The sequence below is a fragment of the Hyaena hyaena genome, unplaced genomic scaffold (assembly GCF_003009895.1).
Source record: "Hyaena hyaena isolate Hyena2069 unplaced genomic scaffold, ASM300989v1 scaffold_432, whole genome shotgun sequence".
Lineage (NCBI taxonomy): Eukaryota > Metazoa > Chordata > Mammalia > Carnivora > Hyaenidae > Hyaena > Hyaena hyaena.
Window position 1 is genome coordinate 937205 of NW_024081063.1, and position 21159 is coordinate 958363.

A 21159-nucleotide genomic window follows, 5' to 3' on the forward strand; every position below is an offset into this window, starting at 1 on the left:
TCCTGAACTGTGAAGTCATGACTTGAGCTGAAGTCGGAAATCTTAACTGACTGAGCCACCCAGGATAACTTCTCTGTGTTAATTCTAATAATAGTATCCATTTCATTGTATTTAATACCATAGATTTCTTTTTTTATGTTTATTTTTTGAGAGAGAGAACAAGCCAGGGAGGGGCAGAGAGAGAGGGAGAGAGAATCCCAAGCAGACTCTGTGCTGTCGGTGCAGAGCCCAATGTGGGGCCCAAACCCACAAACCGCGAGACCATAACCCGAGCCCAAACCAAGAGTTGGATGCCTAACTGCCTGAGCCACCCAAATACCATCAATTTCTTAACCAGACTATAAAAAATAGTTTCTCACTATTATAAATAATGCTGCAGTGAACATCTCTGTGCATATGGTATTTTCACATACCAACTACTTAAAATAATTTTCAGTTATGTGTTCAGCATATATTTTTTGGACACCTATTATGTTAGGCCCTGGGGTTAAGTGAAAAAAACCAGACATGGTGTCTGCCCCAGAGGCTAAGAAACATTCTGTATCTTAATGATCTGCAGATCTTTCTCAAATGCAACAATAATCCTCTGATTTAAACGTCGTAGTCTTCACTGCCACGAGAGTAGATTGGGGCCTGAGACACACGGGGTTGGGGCCTCCCTCCTCAGTCCCCCCACCCCCACTCCACACGGCACAGGGGAGTCAGGGACTGACGGCAAACAGTAGCTCACTGCCCCAGGACGTAGGCTGAGGACAGAGGCTGGGGTCTTGCTGGACACGGCTGAGACCCCACTGCACCAGGACCTACTGCCCGGTCACAGGGCACAGGGCTGGACCCCTGCCCGCCTCTCCCGGGCCCCTCCCCACAACTCACGCACCCGGGGGCCTGCCCCTGCACAGTGCTGGGATTTGGGGTGCGGGGCGGGTAGAAAGGATGCTTCCTGCAGAGAGGATGCTCTGTGCACGCTCAGCTCCTCCTGAGCTCTTGAAGCAGGTGACTCGCTCCTCTCCTGACAGAAGACAGGTGCTGTTGCAACTGGAGCCCGCTCCCTGCCCCCACCCCTTACCCCGTAAGGAAACTGAGGAACGGGGGCAGCGAAGGCGGTGGTGATGGATTATGGGGCGGACAGTCGGGAGCCCTCAGCCACGGGCTGCTTCTGATTTATCGCTGCTAAACCAACATATCGAACCCCTATTGTGTGCCTGGCGGGGTGCCGACCTTTTGATATCACTGTCCTGTTGAATCACCTCAACAGCCCCCCCCCACCCTGACCAGGAGCATTCATAGTCTCCCCTTCACACAGGGGGCTGGTTACCTTCTCCAGGATCAAGCCAGCAATTCGCAGTGAGCAGTTCTAACCAAAACGGCAAAGCTGGGACTCCCAGCCTCGGTGCTATGCCATTTAGACCTGGTCACCCCTGTCCCTTGTGTCTTCCTTCTGCAAAACGCATGGATTGCTTTCAAAATCACTGCTAAGGTTACCAAAGAGGAAGGAAAGAAACAGTGCCTTTGGGGACACACAGGAATTCACGGGTCTGGCTGGAAGAGCCCCACGCGTCCCCAGTGGCCAGATCTGCTGCCTGCTGAGGGGTCACGTAGAATCATCGCTGACACAGGCGGAGAGCTTTCCTTGTTCAGTCCCCATGACAACCACAGAGGGAGGTGCTGACATTATCACCCCCTTTTTCCGGCTGAGGAATCCAGGCCCCTAGAGGTTCATCAGCAGATCCTGGTCACACAGCATGTGGCTCAGCTAGGATCTGACCCCCTCCTGTGGGACTGGAGAAGCTGTCCACCACCTCCCTCTAATTCCTTTCAAAGCAGTCAGTCCACAGGACCGATCGTGGAGGTTCACCCTCAGGCCTCTCGACATATGCACTTCTAGATTTTTCCACAAAACAATCTTGGCAAAATGTCCTTTATTTCCTAAAAACAAGGACATGGGGCAGCAGGAAGGGGCAGGTCATGGAAGAAGTCTTGCTCTCCCTCAGCAGTAGACACCTCAGTGCCTTATTCTCACACCCAAGTTCTTAACCCTTCTTAGCCTCTTTGTTGACTCTCCTCGATTCTAAAATGTCTCCTGCATAAAACATTCCATTTCCATAATGTAGCCTTTCTTTCCCGTGAAGACTTCTCTCCCCTGCAAATATTGACAGAGGTGGGGTTTTTCCCCCTGTTGATGAATTAACACACGCCACCGCCCAGCCAGCGTCCACTGTGCCCGTGGACGCCTTGAAATGTCCCCGGAAGGTTTTTCACAGATTTTGTTTGCAGAGAGAACTGACTGGTCCCTGTTGCACTGAGAACAAAGAATGGACAGAACAAGGAGGGATCACAAGAGGTGAGGTTTTAAACCAAATGCTCCGTCTGCTTAATGATGATGTAAGTCACATCCAGCCCTTCTCCACCAAATACACAGGAGCAACCCAGGCTCTTCTAGGATGGTTAGTGTAGCTTTCCCTTTCGGCAACTCTGATACTTGGAATCATGGCTATAACTTGCGCAGCCCGTTACAGAGCTCTTTCATGGCCACAACCTTCCTGGAGCCCGACAGCAACCCTAGGGGAGAGATGGAGCCCAGAAGCAAGAAGACAGACATAGATGAGCTCCCTCTCTGCCTTTCTCCACTGCCTGGGGTTATCTCTGCTTTACAGCGGCTAAATAGGATGCGGCGCGGGCCAAGAAGTTAAAAGTAAAAATCAGCTGGGGTTTGCCGGGATGGCTGCACGAAAGGGAAAGAGGCAGTTCCACCTCTCTTACCCTTCTTACTGTCCTGAATATGGACTTGATGCCTGGAGCTGCAGCAGCCATCTTGTGAGCCTGAGGGAAAGTACAAGAGAACGTGCCTTGGGACTTCTCCTTATGGGGGAAAAGGAAACATCTACTTGTTTAGGCCCCTGTTTGTCACTTGAGGCCCAAAACACTCCTTCTTTGGGTGCTATTATCTCCATTATTCAGGTGAGAAAAATGAGAGACCAGAGACACTAAGTGTCTTGTTCAAGGTCTGGTGGCCAAGCGACAGAATGTGAACTGAAGCATGAACCTTGTCTTGGCCTCTCCCCTCCTCTTCTTTTTATTTATTTATTTAAAAAAAATTTTTTATTGTTTATTTTTGAGAGAGAGAGAAAGAGAGAGAGCACAAACAGGGGAGGGGCAAAAAGAGAGGGAGGGAGACACAGAACCTGAAGCAGGCTTTAGGCTCTGAATTATCAGCACAGAGCCTGACATGGGGCCTGAACCCACAGACGCCAGAGATCATATCCTGAGCCAAAGTCAGATGCCTAACCAACTGAGCCACCCAGGCGCCCAATCCACTGCCCCTCCTGCCACCTTCTGATCTGGCTTTTGTTCGAGGCCTTGAAAATACAGAAGTCAATAACATTATTGATGATATTAATAGTAATAATAATAGCTACCATTTATATTATTGATAATAATAATAACAGTTAACATTTATTAAACACTTCGTCTGGGTCAAGCATGGTGCTAAAACACTTTCTAACCGTTATCTCATCTAATCCACATTCAAGCCTCTAAGGTAGATGCCACAACATTCCCTCTTTATGGGGAAGAAAGTAAGGCACAGGGAGGCTCAGTCATGTTTTTCAAGGCCACACGGCTAGTCAGTGGACTCGGGGCTGCAGGCTCCCCACAATTCCCTACGCTGTCCCCCAGACGTAGCCCCCCAGGCATCCTGGGCCTGCCAGCCTGGCTGGGGAAAAAGACATTCCTAGGAATAATCCCACTCTGGTCAGCGCTGCGAGGAAACTTCCCAGGGCCGTCTGCGTGATAATCTAACCTTCTGAGATCCAGGAGGGGCCTGCTGAGCATCACGGTGCTCCCTGCACAGCCGTGTTGTGGGTTGAAACCACGGGGGGTTGGCGAGGGGGGTGTGCAAGGAGAAGCTCCCGCCTAGGTTCCCAGTCTCCAGAACACAAGGTCATGGGCAAGCTGGAAGATCCCTACCTACAGCCAGTGAGATGCTGCTGCAGAACTTCTGCCGGCCCCTCGCCTTCCGGGGCTTCTCTCACCTAGTCTGCTCTCCACTCGTCTTTCTCCCTGGTCCCCATGCCAGCTCTAGACACGACATCAGCCCTCCCAGGAGCCCTGCTCCCTGGAATTTACCTTAGAATCTCTCCAGAGAGCATGATGTAAGGGAGAGTGTGGGCCGTCTGTCCCCATCAGGACTCCACATTTTGGGGGAGGGAGGGTTGGGGACATTCAGTCAAAAGGTCACAGTCTGGAGGGGCCACCACGCAGTGTGGCTGTCCTGGTCCCTGATCCATACTGAAGAGTTTGCTAGGTAGCAGTAACGGACGTCGGAAGCAGATTTAGGAGGTGAAGTTTGTGGTTAGGGAACACCGTGGAAGCTCTCCTTGGTAAAATCCGCGGTTTTCAGACGCTGACAGCTCAGAGTCTGGATCCCGCTTCAGGTTCTGTGTCTCCCCCTCTCTCTGCCCCTCCCTCGTTCGCACTCTCTCTCTTTCTCAAAAATAAATAAACATTAAAAAAAAAAGAACGAATTCTCTGAAGACAGCCCTTCTCCTGCTGTGTGAAGGGCAGGTGAGCTCACACGTGCGTGCCTGCGTGAGTGCCCGTGCGTCCCCACGTGGGTCGCAGCTTCTCCAGAGAAGCTGCAGAAACAGAGCAGCGGCCTGTCTGGCAGCACTTAACGGTTTATGAATAAAATATTAATGCATTTTATCCATGCACTAACGAATTTCATCAGAAACACAATTAACGCTCTCCTTCTACTCAGACACAACACCTTAGGGATCTAATGAGCAAAAGTGAGGGAGAGCCACCTCCCGTGGTCTTTCCTAACGACACTCTGGTTTCGGGAGACTCTCTAAATGGGCGCCTGTGACGGGGAGCTTGTCCAACTCCCGCGAACAGTTTTAGGAGCCACGTTAGATTCAGAGGAGGTGGGACCCGTTTGTCACTGCACAGAACAAGTCAGAGATTAGTGTCACGGGGCCGAATGAAAGCACGCCCAGAAATGCCTGCGTAGTCATGGTCACTCTGGTGCCGCGTCACAGCCACACGGCAGCACGCCTGATTTCCTGTGACCTCAGGATTCTTGCTCATTCATTGGTGGTCAGCATCATGAGGCCTGCAGCCCGGCTGAACCTTGGGAACCCACCTAGGCATCTCACACAGAGAATTATTCCCTGGGTGCAAAAAACCCCGGGTCCCAGGGGCCGCCTTCAAATAAATGCATGGCCCCCCACGGAAAATGTGCGGGTGGTCCATACTTGGCGTACAGCTATGTAGCTGGCTTGGCTCGTTTTGTTTTTTAATAGACTTTATTTCTTAGCACAGTTTTATCATCACGGGTAAATCGAGTGAGAGGGACAGAGACTTCCCACACACCCCCTGCCCCTACACACACACAGAGCCTCCCCCAAATTCAACAGCCCCCAACCAGAGTGGTACATTTGCCAAGATCCATGAACCTGACACATCATAATCACCCAAAGTCCAAAGCTTACCTCAGGGTTCATTCTCATCCTCGTACATTCTATGGGTTTGGACAACTGTATAAAGACATGTATCCACCATTCTGTCATCATATGAGCAGTTTCAGCGCCCTAAAAATCTCGTGTTTATATACTGACTTTTTGTCCCACCGAGCTATTCGTTATAAGCTATTTCTCATATCATTAAATATTCTCTGAAAAAACAACTTAAGTGGCTGTATTAGTAGGAGTCCAGGCTAAGCTGGTATGTCAGAGACCCCCAGAGACCCAAGAGAGCTGCATCTCCACAGAGGGGTGCACACTCCATCTCATCTCACAGATGGGTGTGGGCAGGGCGCCCCAGGGCAGGTCACCCAGGGACGCGGGCTCCTTCCGTCTCGTTTCCCCTTTGTAGTTTATTCGCTGAAGACAGAAGACTGTCCACATTCTGCACGTGTGTCACCAGCCCGAGGTTCTTCTAAACTATGGGACAGTAACGCCCAGTTCTCGGGTCCATCTGTGAGCTGAACCAGTGCACACAGGGCCTCAGACGGTGTGCAGCAGAGTGAGCGCTTTTGCTGGAGCCTCCTTCTGATTTCAGAGGCTCAGGGGAGAGCAGAGCATACGGTGGTGACCGCAAGCAAAGGCCTCATGAAGCACAGCTCTTACCTTCTGCAGGCGGCCGTGGGAAAGCCCCCACGCCAGTCTCCCAGAGCTGCCTGACTCCACGCCCAGCAGGGGCAAGTGCAGGCAGGCCCAGCCCTGATCAGCAGCTGATGGCCTTGTCTTCCCTTCCTTTGCTTAATGGTCCTGGGTATGGACCCAGGCGGAGTACCACCAGGTTTGAAAACACGAAGAAATTTATAAGAAGGTAGTCATTAAACTATGAGAGCTGGATGGGAGGCAAGGCAATTATCTCCCTAATCATTTTCCTGTCTCTTCACTTCACCATGAGAAATTCATTTCACCAACTATTAGGCTCAAATTCACTACAGTAGGAAGGAGGCTAGGGAAGGGCGGTGCCTGTGATGCAGCCAATCACCACCCCAGCCCCTGCGGAGGGGGGGGGCGGGGGGAGGGGAGACATCCACAAAATCCTCCTTCCGTGGGTAGTTTCCACACTAGGGCTGGGGGCAGGGTGTGGTATTAGCTCCTGACACGTTACATGGTTGTTTTCAAATTTTGGAATTACTCTTAGACAATGTCTGTGTGGGCTCCAGCCTGGCTGATGGGGGCCAGAGCGTGGAGGGGCTTCTCTCCCCTGCCTCTGCACTTGACCCCTCGGCATAGACAGGCATCTCCTTCTGGGTCTCCCTCCTGCTGGCCCAGCACCCTCCTTACCCTCAAGTCACCCTACATCCCTGAGCATCACCAGGGGCTCGGAGCCCCACTCCACAGCAGCTGGGCACTGAGTCCCTAGGAGGTATTTTCAGGCGAGAGCCCTCTCCCTCCCAGGCCGACAGACTCTCCTGGACATTCGGGGGCTGCTGCGCATGCAGGAAGCAGCAGGGCTGGGGTAGAAAGAGACAGAGAGTCGCCATCCTGGGCCTGAATCCCAGCACTGCCCCTTTTCCTTTTAGGACCTCATATGCCAAAAACAGACTCACTCCTACTCTGACCCCCGTCATGGCACATCTGGAACGCTGCTGCCTGTCCTGCGCTCACCGCAGCCCACCCATCCGTCCCCCAGTGAGAGACATCAGGCATGGCCCAGCTGCCCGACGCCCCAGATGCTCCAGCAGACCCCAGCAGGCACGCTCCCTTGGGCACACGTAGGAGCTCTCTGGAGCTAGTGTCCCCGGGGCAGGATAGCTGGGTCGTGGGGTGCACGGTGCTGCTGTGTCTCTACTCACACCAGCACAGCCCAGGAGTTCCCTCGCCTGGCGTTAATCAGCCCCTGATGTTGGCAGATCTTAGGAGGATAACGTGACCTCCTGTCATTTCCATTCACCTTAGCTACTCATGAGCCTGCGTAGCTCTCCCGTCTTGTGGGGACTCTGTGGATGTCACTTGTGAGTGTCCTCTTCAAGGAACATCCAACTCAGTGTCCTCTGTCCGTTTTCTTTCAGGGGCCCTGTCTTCTGGAGGTTTGGGCAGAATTCCTTGGTGTTGTCTGGCTCTAAGTCCCTTGTCAGTTTTAAACACTGAAAGTGTCTTTCCCCACTTTTGCTGCATCTCGATTGCCTCTTTTCCATGATGGCCTCTGGGGTCAGAACCTGTGATACAGTCGGTCCATTTGATGTTCCTGCCTTACAATTTGTGCTCTCAGACCACGGTTTAGCAGTCCTTCCCCACCTCCAGGTCACAGAGGTATTTTCCTGTATCACATACACACTTTATACTGGTCCCACACACATGCGCTTAGGTCTTCAATCTGTTTTAAGGCTACCTTTGTTACAGGGTGTTAGATACAGATCCCGTTTTACAGCTATCCATACAGTGATGGACTTTTCCAGCATCTTCTGCCCAGCTGTTTGTCCTGCCCTCTTGATTTGCAAGTCCTGTAAATTTTTTTTTTTTTTAACTCAGCGGGCTTATTCATTCAAGCGAACGGTTTGTGTTCCAATAAAAGTAATAGATTAGAAGAGTAGGAGACAGAAGCGGCAGCCTGCTGTTCACATAGATGAACACCAGGGGGCACACATTCTCTTTGTGCTACTTCACATCCCTATGAGCTTGATGCTGGACTCTGAACTGCTGCTTTCTCACCCAGAAAATGGGTACCACAGTTCTTAAGAAGATTAATAGGACCGCTGCACGTAAAGTGCCTTGGCTGCGCAGTTCTTTTGTTCTCCCTGCTTTAGTTTCCATCAATAATGTGTCTTTTGCACTTCTCCTCTGGGGCTGATTTGAGGCCTTTGTTTTCCTACACACTTGTATTGTCAAGTTGCCCCCACATCATCCCAGACATAGGAACTGCATCCTCTTCCATGTGAAATATAATGTTTACAAGTATACGGGAACCAGATCCAATTGCATTTGACTGGTTGAGATAATGTTAGATAGACATTTAAAGATTTCTCCATGGAGGGGCGCCTAGGTGGCTCAGTTGGTTAAGTGTCCAACTTCGGCTCAGATCATGATCTCACGGCTCGTGGGTTCGAGACCTGCGTTGGTCTCTGTGCGGACAGCTCAGAGCCTGGAGCCTGCTTCAGATTCTGTGTGTGTCTCTCTCTGCCCCTGCTCACACTCTGTCTCTCTCTCTCAAAAATAAACACTAAAACTTTTTTAAAGACAAAAATATAAAAGATTTCTCCATTGCAATTTTTCTGTGTTGACTTTTTTCCTTCAGGTTTTGAAGCATTTTTTTAAAAGGTCTAAAATGTTTTATAAACACTAGCACTCTGCAGAGGGAACAGCACAGGCTTCTCTAGCTCTGCAACATTACATAATCTTGCGGCTACCATTCACCGTTCTATGTAGACACTGCCTCAGGACAGGCACCTCCCGGCCCTCCTGCGCCCAAGCCCCACCTTCGCATCGTCCTCCTGACAAACCCACCGAGCTCCCCGCCTAGGTCTCCACTTGAGGACGCACAGTATTCTTCTCTAGGATGACAACCAAGAACGCAAGCCCTGGACCAGGCCAGGTGGGTTCAAATGCTTGTTCTGTCATTGACTGGCCGTGACCTTGGGCAAGTTTGTTAACCTCTCTGTGCCCATTTCGTAACTTTTAAAATGGGACGGGAGTGATAGCAACCTCGGAAGCGTTGCAGTGACGATCATATGAAAGGAACCCCATGTGCCAAGTCCCAGGACAAGCGAGTATCAAATTCCCATGCGCGGGGATCCCAGTTCTGCTCAAAGAAACAGCCTTTCCTACAGGATGTACCCCCGTGTTTCCAAAACTGGCTCACTCATAAGAATCACCTGCAAAACAGATTCCCCAGGTGGGTGCTTTGCAGAATCCGATCCTACTGGGCTGGGGTGGAGCCCTGGGGTCTGTGTTCAATCTCGGTTCTTTAATCTGAATCATACAGTGTTAGGCAAATTATGGAATCAATTATGGAATCTGTCTGTGCCTCAGTTTCCTCCTAGGTAAAATGAGGATGAGAGCTTCCTAGGTTGCGGTAAGAATGAAGAGAAGAGTGTGTATATTATCCCTGTATAATGCCTGGTGCACAGCTTCCTTTTCCTGTCTGTCATCTTAGTCTCAGGCACAAAAACAACAGTTCCTTGGAACAAATCCTTAGTCCACTTTTTTGAAAATTGTTTTTATTCATTTTTTTAAAAAATAAAAACAGCTGTAAGGGTGCCTGGCTGGATCAGTTTGTAGAGCATGAGACTCTTAATCCACATGTTAAACATAGAGCTTGCTTTAAAAAGTATATTAAAGAGAGAGAGAGAGAAAGCAAGCAAGCTGGGGAGAAATGGCTCTAAATTTTCCTGAGTATGACCTTAACTATATCTCGCTGCTCAGTGTCTTGTGAGCCCCCCAGGAGTGGCCAAGGGCGGCGTGTGGTGTCAGAGCTACATGGCATTGGCAGGAAAGGTTCTAAGTAAAACCCTGCATTCTAGCAGTGGAGCTGCAAATTTAAAAACTTCAAGAAAAAGTTTTAAAAAAGCTCTTTTCTTTTTCTACATAAAAGTTTATAAAGTGGTCGAAGCTGAGTGCTCTGATTTAAAGTGGGCTTAGGGAAGAGACCTGGCCTGCTCGTTCTCTGCCCTCGCTCTTCAGCTCCCATCATCTAGGGCTGCGCTGCAGCGGCCCCCAAACAAGTTTATGTTTAGTCCACTCCTGGATCTCAGATCAAGGATGCAATCGTGGTGAGTGATGGTCAGGAAAGGCCTCTGCTGTGTGGGCAACCCTTGGAGACCCTGCCGGCCCCGTTCCAGCAATGAAGTATCACAATAAAGCGAGTCAATACATGCTTTGGTTTCTCGGTGCATGTAAGTTACGCTCATGATAAACTGTAGTTTCTTAAGTGTACAATAGATTATGTCAAGGAAAAAAACCCAAAGTACATAACTAATTTAAAAAATATTTTATTAATACAATAAAATAGTCATTGGGGCGCCTGGGTGGCTCTGTCGGTTGAGTGTCCAACTTTGGCTAAGGTCATGATCTCATGGTTCATGAGTTCGAGACCTGCATTGGGCTCTGTGCTGACATCTCAGAGGCTGGAGACTGCTTCAGATTCTGTCTTCCTCTCTCTCTCTTCCCTCCCCTGCTCACACTCTGTCTCCGTGAAAAATAACTAGATACATTTTTAAAAATAAAAAAAATAAAATAGCCATCATCTGAGCTTTCTGCGAGTCATCATCTTTTTGCTGGGGGAGGGTCTCCCCTCGATGCTGACAGCTGCTGACTGAGCCGGGTGCTGGCTGCAGAGGGTTGGGGTGACTGTGGCAGTTTCTGAAAATAAGACGACGGCAAAGTTTGTTGCCCTGACCGACTCTTGCTTTCACAAACGACTTCTCTGTAGCACGCCACACTGTCTGACAGCATCTTACCCAAAGCAGAACTTCTTCAAAATGGGCGACGTCTCTGCACTGTGTCATTAACCAAGCATGTGTGAAATTCTAAATCCTTTGTTGCCGCTTCCACAATCTCCAAGCATCATCACCAGGAGTAGATTCCGGCTCAAGAAACCACTTTCTCGGCTGCTATGTGATGGGGACGGCATCTTCCTTTAAACCCCTCAAAGCAACCTCTGCCAGCTGTCACGGGACTGGAGTCAGGGCCCTGCGCTGGGTCAGGTCAGGTTCCAGCGTAAGGGGCTGCTGCGGCTGCTCTGACCTTCTCTCCAGATCATCATACCTTCTTCCGTGTCAGCAAGAAGGCTGTTCTGCTTTCTTATCACTTGTGTGTGCACTGGAGCGCCACTTTTATTTCCTTCACGAACTCTTCCTTTGCGGTCACAGTGTGGCTGGCTGGAGTGAGAGGCCTTGCTTTCGGCCTGTCTTGGCTATCATCAGCCTTCCTCACCAGGCCTACTCATTTCTCATTCTTGATTTAAAGCAACAGATGAGACTCTTCCTTCCCCTTGAACGTGCAGAGGTCGCTCGCTGTAAGGGTTATTTGTTGGCCTCTTTTCAATATTTGTGTGTCTCACGGGAGGGGAGGGCGAGAGGCAGGGAAGGGCCGGGTGGTGGAGCAGTCAGAACATGCACCACGTCTCCAGATGAAGTCCACCGCCTTGGATGGGCGCAGTTCCTGGTGGCCCCTGAACAAGTACAAGAGTAACATCAGGGCTCACTGACAACAGATCGCTGTCACCAAGAGGATAATGAGAAAGTTGCAAATATTGCCAGAATTACCAAAATGGGACAGAGTGAGCAGGTGCTATTGTAAAAACGGCACCAATATTACACAGGGTCGCCATAAACCCTCAATTTGTAAAAAAACAAAAACAAAATAAAAGCAAAAAAACCGATGGCATCTGAGAAGCACAAGAGAAGGCTGTACGTGTGGGTTCTCTGTCCCCAGAGTCTGGTGTCCTGGCTCTGCGTGGGGACCATGCTCGGACCGACCAGCTCCTCCCACCCGGCTGACCCTGCGAACTGCCCCCTCCTCTTTAAAGCCGCTTAAAAGAAATGTGGAATGGACACAAAGGAGCATCCTGAAAAAACCTAAATAGTGACACAACAGACACAGAAATGCTCCAGTGGGGTTAGGATAGGGGATGTGGTTCCAAGCGGCCACTTCCTGACCCCATCCTCTGCTCCATCCACCACGCTAAGCTGGAGCCAGCAGCTTACACTCAGGATCCCTCACTGGCAGTTGTCACTCCCTTGCTTTCCCTCATGCTTCTATGCCAATTTTCCCTCTAAAACACACACATGCATGTGTGAGTGCACACTGCTTAGTTTTGCCTGCTTGTATACACGATAGTCACACTGTACGTATTCCTCTGTGGCTTTTTCACTCAGCACTGCTTTAGATCGGTTCCTCGCGTTCTAGATCTTGCCATGGCTGCTCCGGTCTTAACATGGATTCGTGGGTCTGTTCCCCTCTGATGGCTTCTGGGGCCATCTCCAGGGGGGGTGTCTCCAAGGGTGGCCATCTCCAGGGGTGCCGCCTCCAGGGTGCATTTCCAGCGGTTCCTAACCGCGCCGGGACCCCGCACGTGCCCGCTGGTGCCTGGGTGCACACGCGTGCAGGTGCGTGCCTGAGCGTGGAGGAGCTGGGGACCGGCATGTGCAGCATTCACTTCGTGTGGGTGCCGCCGAACTGTCTTCTGGAGTGACCGTACTGGCTCACTCACGTTCCTGCCGGCTGTAAGCAAGTGGCCGGTTTGCTCCACACCTTTGCCAGCAGCTGAGGCCGTCAGACTCCAGATCTGCAGCAGAGGCGGAACGCGACGGTTTGTCAAAGCGGCTCCACTGGCCTCCTCCTCATTGCTGAGGTGGACAGCTTCACGGTCCGCCCTCTCTACTCTCAGCCTTCTTACCGAAGGCTCCTGAGGTAAGAGGAGAGGTGAACAGATAGGTCCTGATCCCGGGTAAGGCGCCATCCCCCGAGCCTCTAGCAGGCCCTGTGCTGGAAGCTGGGGGGCGGGGTGTAGGGGGCAGACTGAGGGGAAGAGCCCTGATTATCTAGAGGTAGAGACAGACAAGAAGACACGCACACGATCTCCAGTGAAGTAGCTCAGAGTGCTCTCGAGAGGACGCAGTACCACACAGTGCACGTGGAGGACCCTCGATGGGGGTGGACCGGGGCAGGGAGGTCAGGAGCAGGGTGTATGTGGGGCACAGAGCAGGTGTGACCAGAACGGCAGGTGAGAGCAGAGGTCACAGGTGCCGGCGGCAGGCCCAGGGTCCGGCAGGGGACTGCGGGCCTATTCAGAAGCCTCCGGAAGACCCTGGGGCCTGGGGCGAGGGAAGTCTGAGCAATGAAATCCTGGCTCTGTATACAGTGGAGATAAACTGGCAGCATAAAGAGCAGTCGGGTAAAGGGCTACACGGCCCCCAAGCGTGCGAGGAGAGAGGAGCCCCAGAACGCGCTCTGCAGCCCGAAGCTGCGTGGCGGAGGCGGAGGGGAGGCGGATGGGAAGCAGCGAAGAGGCAGGGCCTGTGCCGTCGCAGACCCAGCTCTGGGCTCAAATACTTGCTACGTCGCCCAAGAGCTGTGTAACCGGGGCGAGGATTCCTACCCTGGGCGGTTTCTCCTTCTGCAAATGGGTGGGTGCGGGTCCGCGAGTGCTTCCTGGCAGAGCTGCTGCAGGGTGGAGGGGGAGGGGGAGGAGGGGGAGGAGGAGGGCGGCCACGGCGGCTCGGGCCACGGGGCCGGCCGGCACATGCTGCGGCAAACCCGTGCTCGGCTGATGCCGCCAGCCCTCGGCAACTGCCCAGAACAGACACATTCGGGAAGGTTGTGGTCGGGGTTAACACACAACAGGAGCTTCTGCTTAACGCCTGATGCATAAGAAAATTAGGCGCGTGGGAGTGAATAAACCCACTACGAGCCTGGCGCGGCCAGAGGCTGGGAACGGCATAACCAGTGGATGCGTATCCAAGGACCGCTGGGTCCCGAGAGGAAGGACGGATTACAGACCCGCACGCGGCCGTGTGGGGAGGTAACAGGGCTGCGTAGCCGCGGCTACAAAGTGCTGGGACCGGGGGTGCGCCTGAGGGCTGGCTGGGGGCGCCCTCAAGGCCAAGACCCTAAGTGAGCTGAAGAAGGGAATAGGAAAAGCCAGCAGCACTACCACGCGAACCTCAGCAGCTACTTCTCGTCATGGTCAACACAAACCTGAACTCTGCCTGGCACTCACGCAAGAATCTGGAGGCCGCCATTCAGTAAGGAGGCACACAGTGTGGATATTAATACCTTTTAATGTTTCACATTGTGGTTTTTTCCCCAGAAGATACATAACAAAAATACATGGATTTTAATATGAATCTCAGTACAGTGGGCAATTATAGAATCTAAACAAGACAAGTCTATATATAAAGTATACTCCTTCTTGTGGGGGCAGAACATTCCATCCCACTACGAAGAGGGGAATCACAACATGATTAGGCACGAACATACCATACTGCCTATTGTTCTAACTTCAGAGACTGGCAGGCTTGGAGGGAGGAAAAAAAAAGATTAAAAAAAATAAATAAAACCGAACACAGTCGACTGCCTCAACTCCCCTCTTTCTCCCTTCCCACCCTCTTCACAGCACCGCAGGGGGGATGGCGGGAGGCAGCGCCCTGCGGGGCAGGGGCAGGCGCTCTGCTGACGGAGAGCCAGGCAGACGCAGAAGGTCCCTGAGGTGACCACGAAATGTACTTTGAACCAAGCACTTGGGGTAGCCGCTGGAGACCCAGCGGGGTAGGGGTGACAGGGGAGCTGGAGACCCAGCGGGGGAGGGGTGACGGGGGGCTGGAGGCCTGCGGACGGGTGGCCTAGTGGCCACGGCACAAGTTTAAAAGCCAACTCAGAGAAAGAGAAGCCTCCACGGACCCCTGGAACAGCACGTTCCCGCAGAAACCTAGGGCGGCAGAGCAATCCCTCTGTAAGAATACAAGGTGGGTGCCGACGGGGCTCCGACACTTCCGCCGCCAACGGTCATTCACTCAACAGAAAAGGTCAAAAACATTCGGTTTTTCAATGAAAATCCTTCACATCCACCTGTGTTCAAAAATAATAACTTACGATATTAATAGTTTCCTTAAAAAAGCAATTACCACAAAAGCGTTAAATCCTAAGTGTGGGAAGGCCTATTCTCTTATGAATGTGGTTCTCAGGAAGGGACAGATACGTAGCACACATGAAAAGTACGACGTGATATTTTGTGTTTAACTTAAAGCTAAAAGTTACAAAAAAAAAAGTTTTACACAAGTTCAATGTTTCTTATTGCAAAAGAGCTCTCTTAGACCAACATACAATAAGCTAAAAACAGGCGACCACGTATTGTTTTTCCCCACCTGAGGCGCACGTCCGCCTGCAGGGGCAGTACTGGCGGGGGTCCAGGTCCCGCGTTACAGCGCCCCCGCCCTTCCTAAACGGAATTACAGCTCCTAACAACCGGCGATGCAGCACACGGGCCAAATCTGGCCAGATTCAATCATAAATGTCCTTGCTTGTGGACACAGGACACACAGCAGGGGAGATGCTGCTCAAAAGGTGAGTCACGTAAAACAGGACACTGGACTCTTGGGACCGTAGTCTTTCAACGGGACAAGCCTATGCAGCCTCCGAGTGACCGAATCGTGCCTCTCATGTGCGAGGCCGTTACCTGCATACTCTAGACAAGACTTGCTTTGGGACAAGAATCGACTGCTAACATTTCCCATCTCTAGTAATCATGACCACCTTGGAGGAAAAGAAAAGGGAAAGAGTAATCAACAAGAAAGAGAAAGCAAAACGACGAGAATGAGCAGACCCAGAAAGGCAAGGTCGCGCTAACGCTGCTCGGCACTGGTTCCATCACCGCCCACCGCGGGGGCTTGGGGCCGGTGACTTCATGGACGCGCCCTCCGACGCGCTGCCGAATGTCAGCTCCAGTCCGTCATGGTGACCCCAGTGCGACGCCACCTGCCATCCATCCACCACCTTCTACCCGAGAGATCCAAGGGGGCCTTGGCTGCCAGAAGCACAGGGCATGCAGGTGCCAAAGCCCATGGCCCTTGCTGAAAACTTCGCCTTGGACTTGGGCAGGTTAAGAGAGCAGTGGCTTGGAGTGTCGGCAGCAGCGTCCACACTGGGGCTTAACCTCAGCAGCCGGCCTGGAGGATGTTTCCCCCAGAGCGCTTGGTCACCGACAAAGTCGTGAATACCTGCGGGGGGACAAAGCAGATTTTCAGACACCTGGGCAAAGGAGTCACAGGGAGTTAGTAGACAGCACCATACCGATCAGGAATGACGCAGGGGACTACTTCAAAGGAATAAAACAGGAAAGTAACATGACTAAGGAGGTCACAGCTTCTCCCGAGGATGAAAGGGGAAAAATGTTTTAAAACCAAGGTGAAGGGAAAAAATTTAGGCTATAACTAATAAAGAACTTTACTACCATGAGGGTGATTAAAACACATAAACGAGGCACCGTGGCTGCTCATCAATTCTCTCAAACAAATGCAGGGTGACACAGTTTGGACATGCAGGAGGGTAGAAAGTGTACTATTACGACCACCCATGTGTCTGTACCCTCTGCTCAGGGATTACAAATGTGGCTAGAACCCTACCCGTGCCCCCCAGCACCTCCTTCCTCCCCTCCCCCCAGTCAGTGCTCACCATTCCTATACACTTCCTGCATTCCTTTTGTAGGTTTTTCAAAACTTTGCATCTAAATAGCAAGATGACAAACCCACTCTTCTGCAGCCTGGCCTGCTTTCCGTAATTCACCCATATGGATACAAATAGCCATAACTGTTCCATTTTTCACTGAATAGTATTCAGTTCCTCTAGTATATGAATATATGCTGTGTACTACAGAACTCAACAATCAAACAGTGGATACACTACAAATGACACGCCCAGGCCCCTGGAGCTGGCTATCCCAGCTACTGCTCATATGTTGTCTGCAATACACTCAGTGATGTCCAGTCTTCTCCCTGCATCCAGAGCTAGACATATGACTGATAGGGTCCAGGATACGCGTCACTTCTATGTGATTCCCAAGGTGCCTGACCAACTGATACTTTCATCTGGAGTGACTGCTGAGGCCACCTTGTGTCATATCCCCGTAAACACTAGGTGATTATGGACTTAGAGCCTTAACGTCTTTAGGCGCTGTTTACTGACTACACTCAAGTGTGTCTCTACACAAAAACAATGATTCTCATACTTTAGTGAACAGAGTCTATTAGCACTGATTAAAATACACAGAAATTATACTGATCCTAATATGGCAGATTTCGGGTAGGGCCCAGGAATCTTATTTTTAGCAAGAGTCTCAAATGATCAGATCCATTCTAATGCAGATCTGTCTATGCACCGCACAGCAGAATTTCTTGTGGAGCACCAGCGCAGGCAATGCACTGTGAATTCCTGGCAAAATCCAAAGTCTGGAAGTCTGCCCAGTGGTAAGCACCATCAGTTGCTTATCTTTGTAGTTTTACCAAATAGGAAGCCTACAATCAAGATTTTTAGAAATCTAATTACTTCTACACATTTAGATATAGATTTTAATTCCTGATCTAATGGAGTAATTGGTACCAAACCAGTTCTCTGGACAAAATACACTGAACCACCTATTTTAGACACCAGACAACAAGCAGCGCACTGTAATTCCCTAAAAAAGAGAAACAAACAAGGGGAGCCTTCAACAGCCCCAGCTTTCCACCTGGAAGCATCTACAAGACCCTGCCTGGTGCAGTAAGAGGAGCTCAGAGAGAATACACACATCCCCTAAGAGACAGAGGGGACACTGGGGCAGCAGAGGCGGCTGGGATTTGTGGGGTCAAATTCCCAAGAGGAGGCAGCCACCCAGGGAGAAAGCTGTCCCCTCATCTCTGGCTGAATACCAAGCTGTGCACGTCTAGAAGGCAGGACCCCACGAAGCCAGAGGAGAAGCTGAACCACCACCAGGACCCACTCAGGGCTGGGCGATGCTCCAGTTCTCCCCAGCTGGAGTCGGGAGGCTTCTCTGAGCCAGGCTTCTCTGAGCCGTCAGCAGAGACCCTAGAAAGCCACATCTAAAAATAGGCTAAGCATTACTAGCCCCAGCATAAAAGCTACTGTAAACCACCCAAAGCGTAAAAACAAGCTTCCAAAGGACCAAATGCCGCACAAGGACATGAACTGTCTACCACAAGAAAACTCAGTACTCTTTAGAGGAGACAACAAAACCCAGGTGCCTGGCACAGATTTAAAGTGCTAAAGAAAGAAAATAACTGGTCAACCTAGAATTCTATAAACAACAAGAACCTCCTTCCACGAAGAAGGCAAAATAAAGACATTTCAGACAAAGCAAAGCTAAGCGACTTTGCCACTAGCAGACCTCTACTACCAAAAAAATGGTAAAGAAGTTCCTCCAGCTCAGGGAAACGTAGCAGGGGGATGACGCGTTTTCGTGCCGTCACCTCGCCACCCAGGGCCAGCCCGCTCTTACGCTCCTTCCTCCTCCGTAACTCCTCCTTCTGCCAGGCCGGGCTTTGGCTCTCATCCCCTCACGTTCTTATTTCATACATCACCCGAACCCAACCCTTTTAATTCTTCACCTTGCCTTTTCCATTGGCTCTTGCTCCTTGCCTTTTCCAAGGGCTCACAGGGCATGTATCCTAAAGCAATCCTCCCTCAACCTTAGGATCGCCTCTACCACCACCGTCTCTTATCCTCTTTGCGGATACCACCTTCGGCTGTCGGTACTCATCATCTATTTTTTATTCCTTGTTCCACTGAAATGAGGCCTCCTTGCCCGCCAAGCCAACGGAGCACCTCTCCCGTGGTTCATCAGGGCCCCCCAGCTGCCTAACCCAGAGGGCGCCTCGCGGTGGTCCCTGCACACGGCCTTCTGCAGCCCTCGTCGTCCACCTCACCTCCCTCTGAACAGCTTTCCTTCCTCCTCTTGTCCCGTGAGGACGCCCGTGCCCATGTGCCCGTCTTGGGGCTGCTCGCCACCATGGCACCAGCGTGCGGGGACGTCTCCCCCGCTAGTGGCTGGCTGAGCCCCCGGGGAAGGCAGGCCGTGTGGCCCAGCCACCCGCTCCGTTCACTCAGTGTTGTACACACGTCGCTGCGAGGCCCGAAGGTGCTGCCGGGCATCCGCCCCCAGCGCTCCCCCTCGGACACCCTCACATCACCCGTCTCAGCCCGCCCACCCCTCCCTTCCAGGCAGATGAATCCACCATCTCTCCAGCCAGTGTCCCGCCTCAACCATACGCGGGTAAGGCCTAACGCACACCTCTTCCCGGGTGACACTGCAAATGGACCACGTCCACACGAACCCTCTCTCGCCCTTAACCCAGCTCCTCAGTGAATGCCATTACCAGGCCGCACATCTGGAATTAATGCTTAATTCTTCTGTCTCCATTCCTGCCGGTAAGGTCTGACATCGCCTCTTCTCTGTCAAATCTGATCTTTGTGTGAACACTGACACTTAGTTCATGTCTTTATAATTCTGACTGAACTACTGTGAGATTTTTGCTAGTTTCCAAAACATATAGTGCTTTCATCTTCCCGTGAAGGCCTTTTGTGTAGACCGCGCATTACCTACTTTCGCCCTATTAGATGTTAGGGGCCCCGGGCTTGCTCCGGCTGGGGACACACGTATGGAAGTGGGACATGTCCCTTCTGAAAATCTCGAGCACCAAGGCTTGCCCTGGGAAGGGGCTGCCTCCTTAGCGGGGCCTGGAGCGCAGCGGCACGAGAGCGGGGTCACAGGGGATCCGTGATGCCCACACAGCACTGGCGAGGAACAGACCCAAACCACCACCCCAACTGCCCATCTGTACTACCCAGCCGTAAAGACATAAAAGGGCTTTGTGCTCAATTAATTACATTTAGAAATACACTTGGTTACTGAGTACAATTAAGATTTCAACTCAAATCTTTCTGGCCCCACCAAGCAAGCTGGAGGGAAACACTGGTACGTTTCTAGCATCCCCAACACACAGGCCGACCTGTAGCCATGAAGTGTCTGGTAAGACTGGCGGCCATGGCTTAGCTGAGTCCCCGGGGGAAGCAAGGCTCAATGAGTGCCTGTCTCCTTGTTGCACACCTGAACAAACCTTTTGGTCAGCTACCCCTTGGATTCCTGAGAAATAATTGGTTTCCTGGTTTGTAATACAATGAGGGAAAAGTACAAGAAATCAAGGCCACCTTCACTGATGCAAGTCAACGCAAGAGCAATCAGCATCAAAACTGCTGCTGAATAAAAGGAGAAAATACTTTTGTGTAAAGAAGAAACATTACTGAGAAAAGTCCTTGGTCCATTTCAGCCTTAAAGCAGTGACAAAGCCTTTTTACCCCCTGTATGCCTGTAATATATCATCAGCACTTTAAAAAATGTAGACCCACTGGACAGTATTTAGAAACATTACAAACATGAAGGCAGAAAATATGAACAATTCACATTAAAATAATAAGACATGCACCTTTGTCAGCAAAGATATGTAAAAGTCTTTGAAAGTTATCCCTTTCATACTCAATACAGAAAAAAATTTATTTACAATGACTTTTGCAACATTTTCATCAGCACTTTAAATTCAATGCTGAGGACACTGTAAATTATTACAGCTCTTTTGAAAAGCAATAAAATTCCTTTGTTCAAAAAAAAGTGCAACTGTGGGCGAGGACAGAAAGATAATACACAACAATGAAGACAGCTATGTCAAGATGGTATCATAGGCAGTTACAAGTACTATCAAACACGCTCATTTCCATTTGTACAAAGGAAGAAAAGCAAAGAGCCGAGGAGTACATTACAACAAATTTCAGGCTACTGTTGTACAAGCTTAAGTTTTATTTCTCAGGAATTGTTTTAGAAATAGAAGTGGCAGGAGATTTGGATAGAAAACCAAGCCCGTCAGGGGTGCCTGGGTGGCTCATGTCAGGTAAGCATCAAAGTTTTGGTCTCGGTTCAGGTCATGGATCTCATAGGGTTCATGGGTTCAAGCTCCACACCACAGGGCCTGCTTGGGACTCTCTCTCCCCTTTTCCCTCTTGCCCCTTCCCTGCTCACATGCTTGCTGTCTCTCAAAATAAATAAACTTAAAAAAAACTAAACTCATCAAAACCCAAGATTTTTTTAAAAAGGAGCTCTTACTTATTTTTCTTGTACCAATAACATACTTATGGTAAAGCATGTGCGACTGTTGATTAGTGC

General features: G+C 50.8%; 1 protein-coding gene across 4 annotated transcripts in view; it reads right to left on the reverse strand.

Annotated features, from left to right (window-relative positions):
• TXNRD1 (thioredoxin reductase 1) overlaps window positions 1-21159 on the reverse strand; it is a 127230-nt gene that overhangs the window by 45338 nt on the left and 60733 nt on the right. For 3 of the 4 annotated variants that reach the window (XM_039252875.1, XM_039252872.1, XM_039252873.1), the window contains exon 15: window positions 14219-16171. The exons of the other annotated variant lie outside the window; for it this stretch is intronic. In XM_039252875.1, the coding sequence (XP_039108806.1) occupies window positions 16109-16171 (63 nt within the window). In that variant the 3' untranslated portion in view covers window positions 14219-16108. Of the gene's footprint in view, window positions 1-14218; window positions 16172-21159 lie in introns of those variants that run through there. 4 annotated transcript variants of the gene reach the window in all.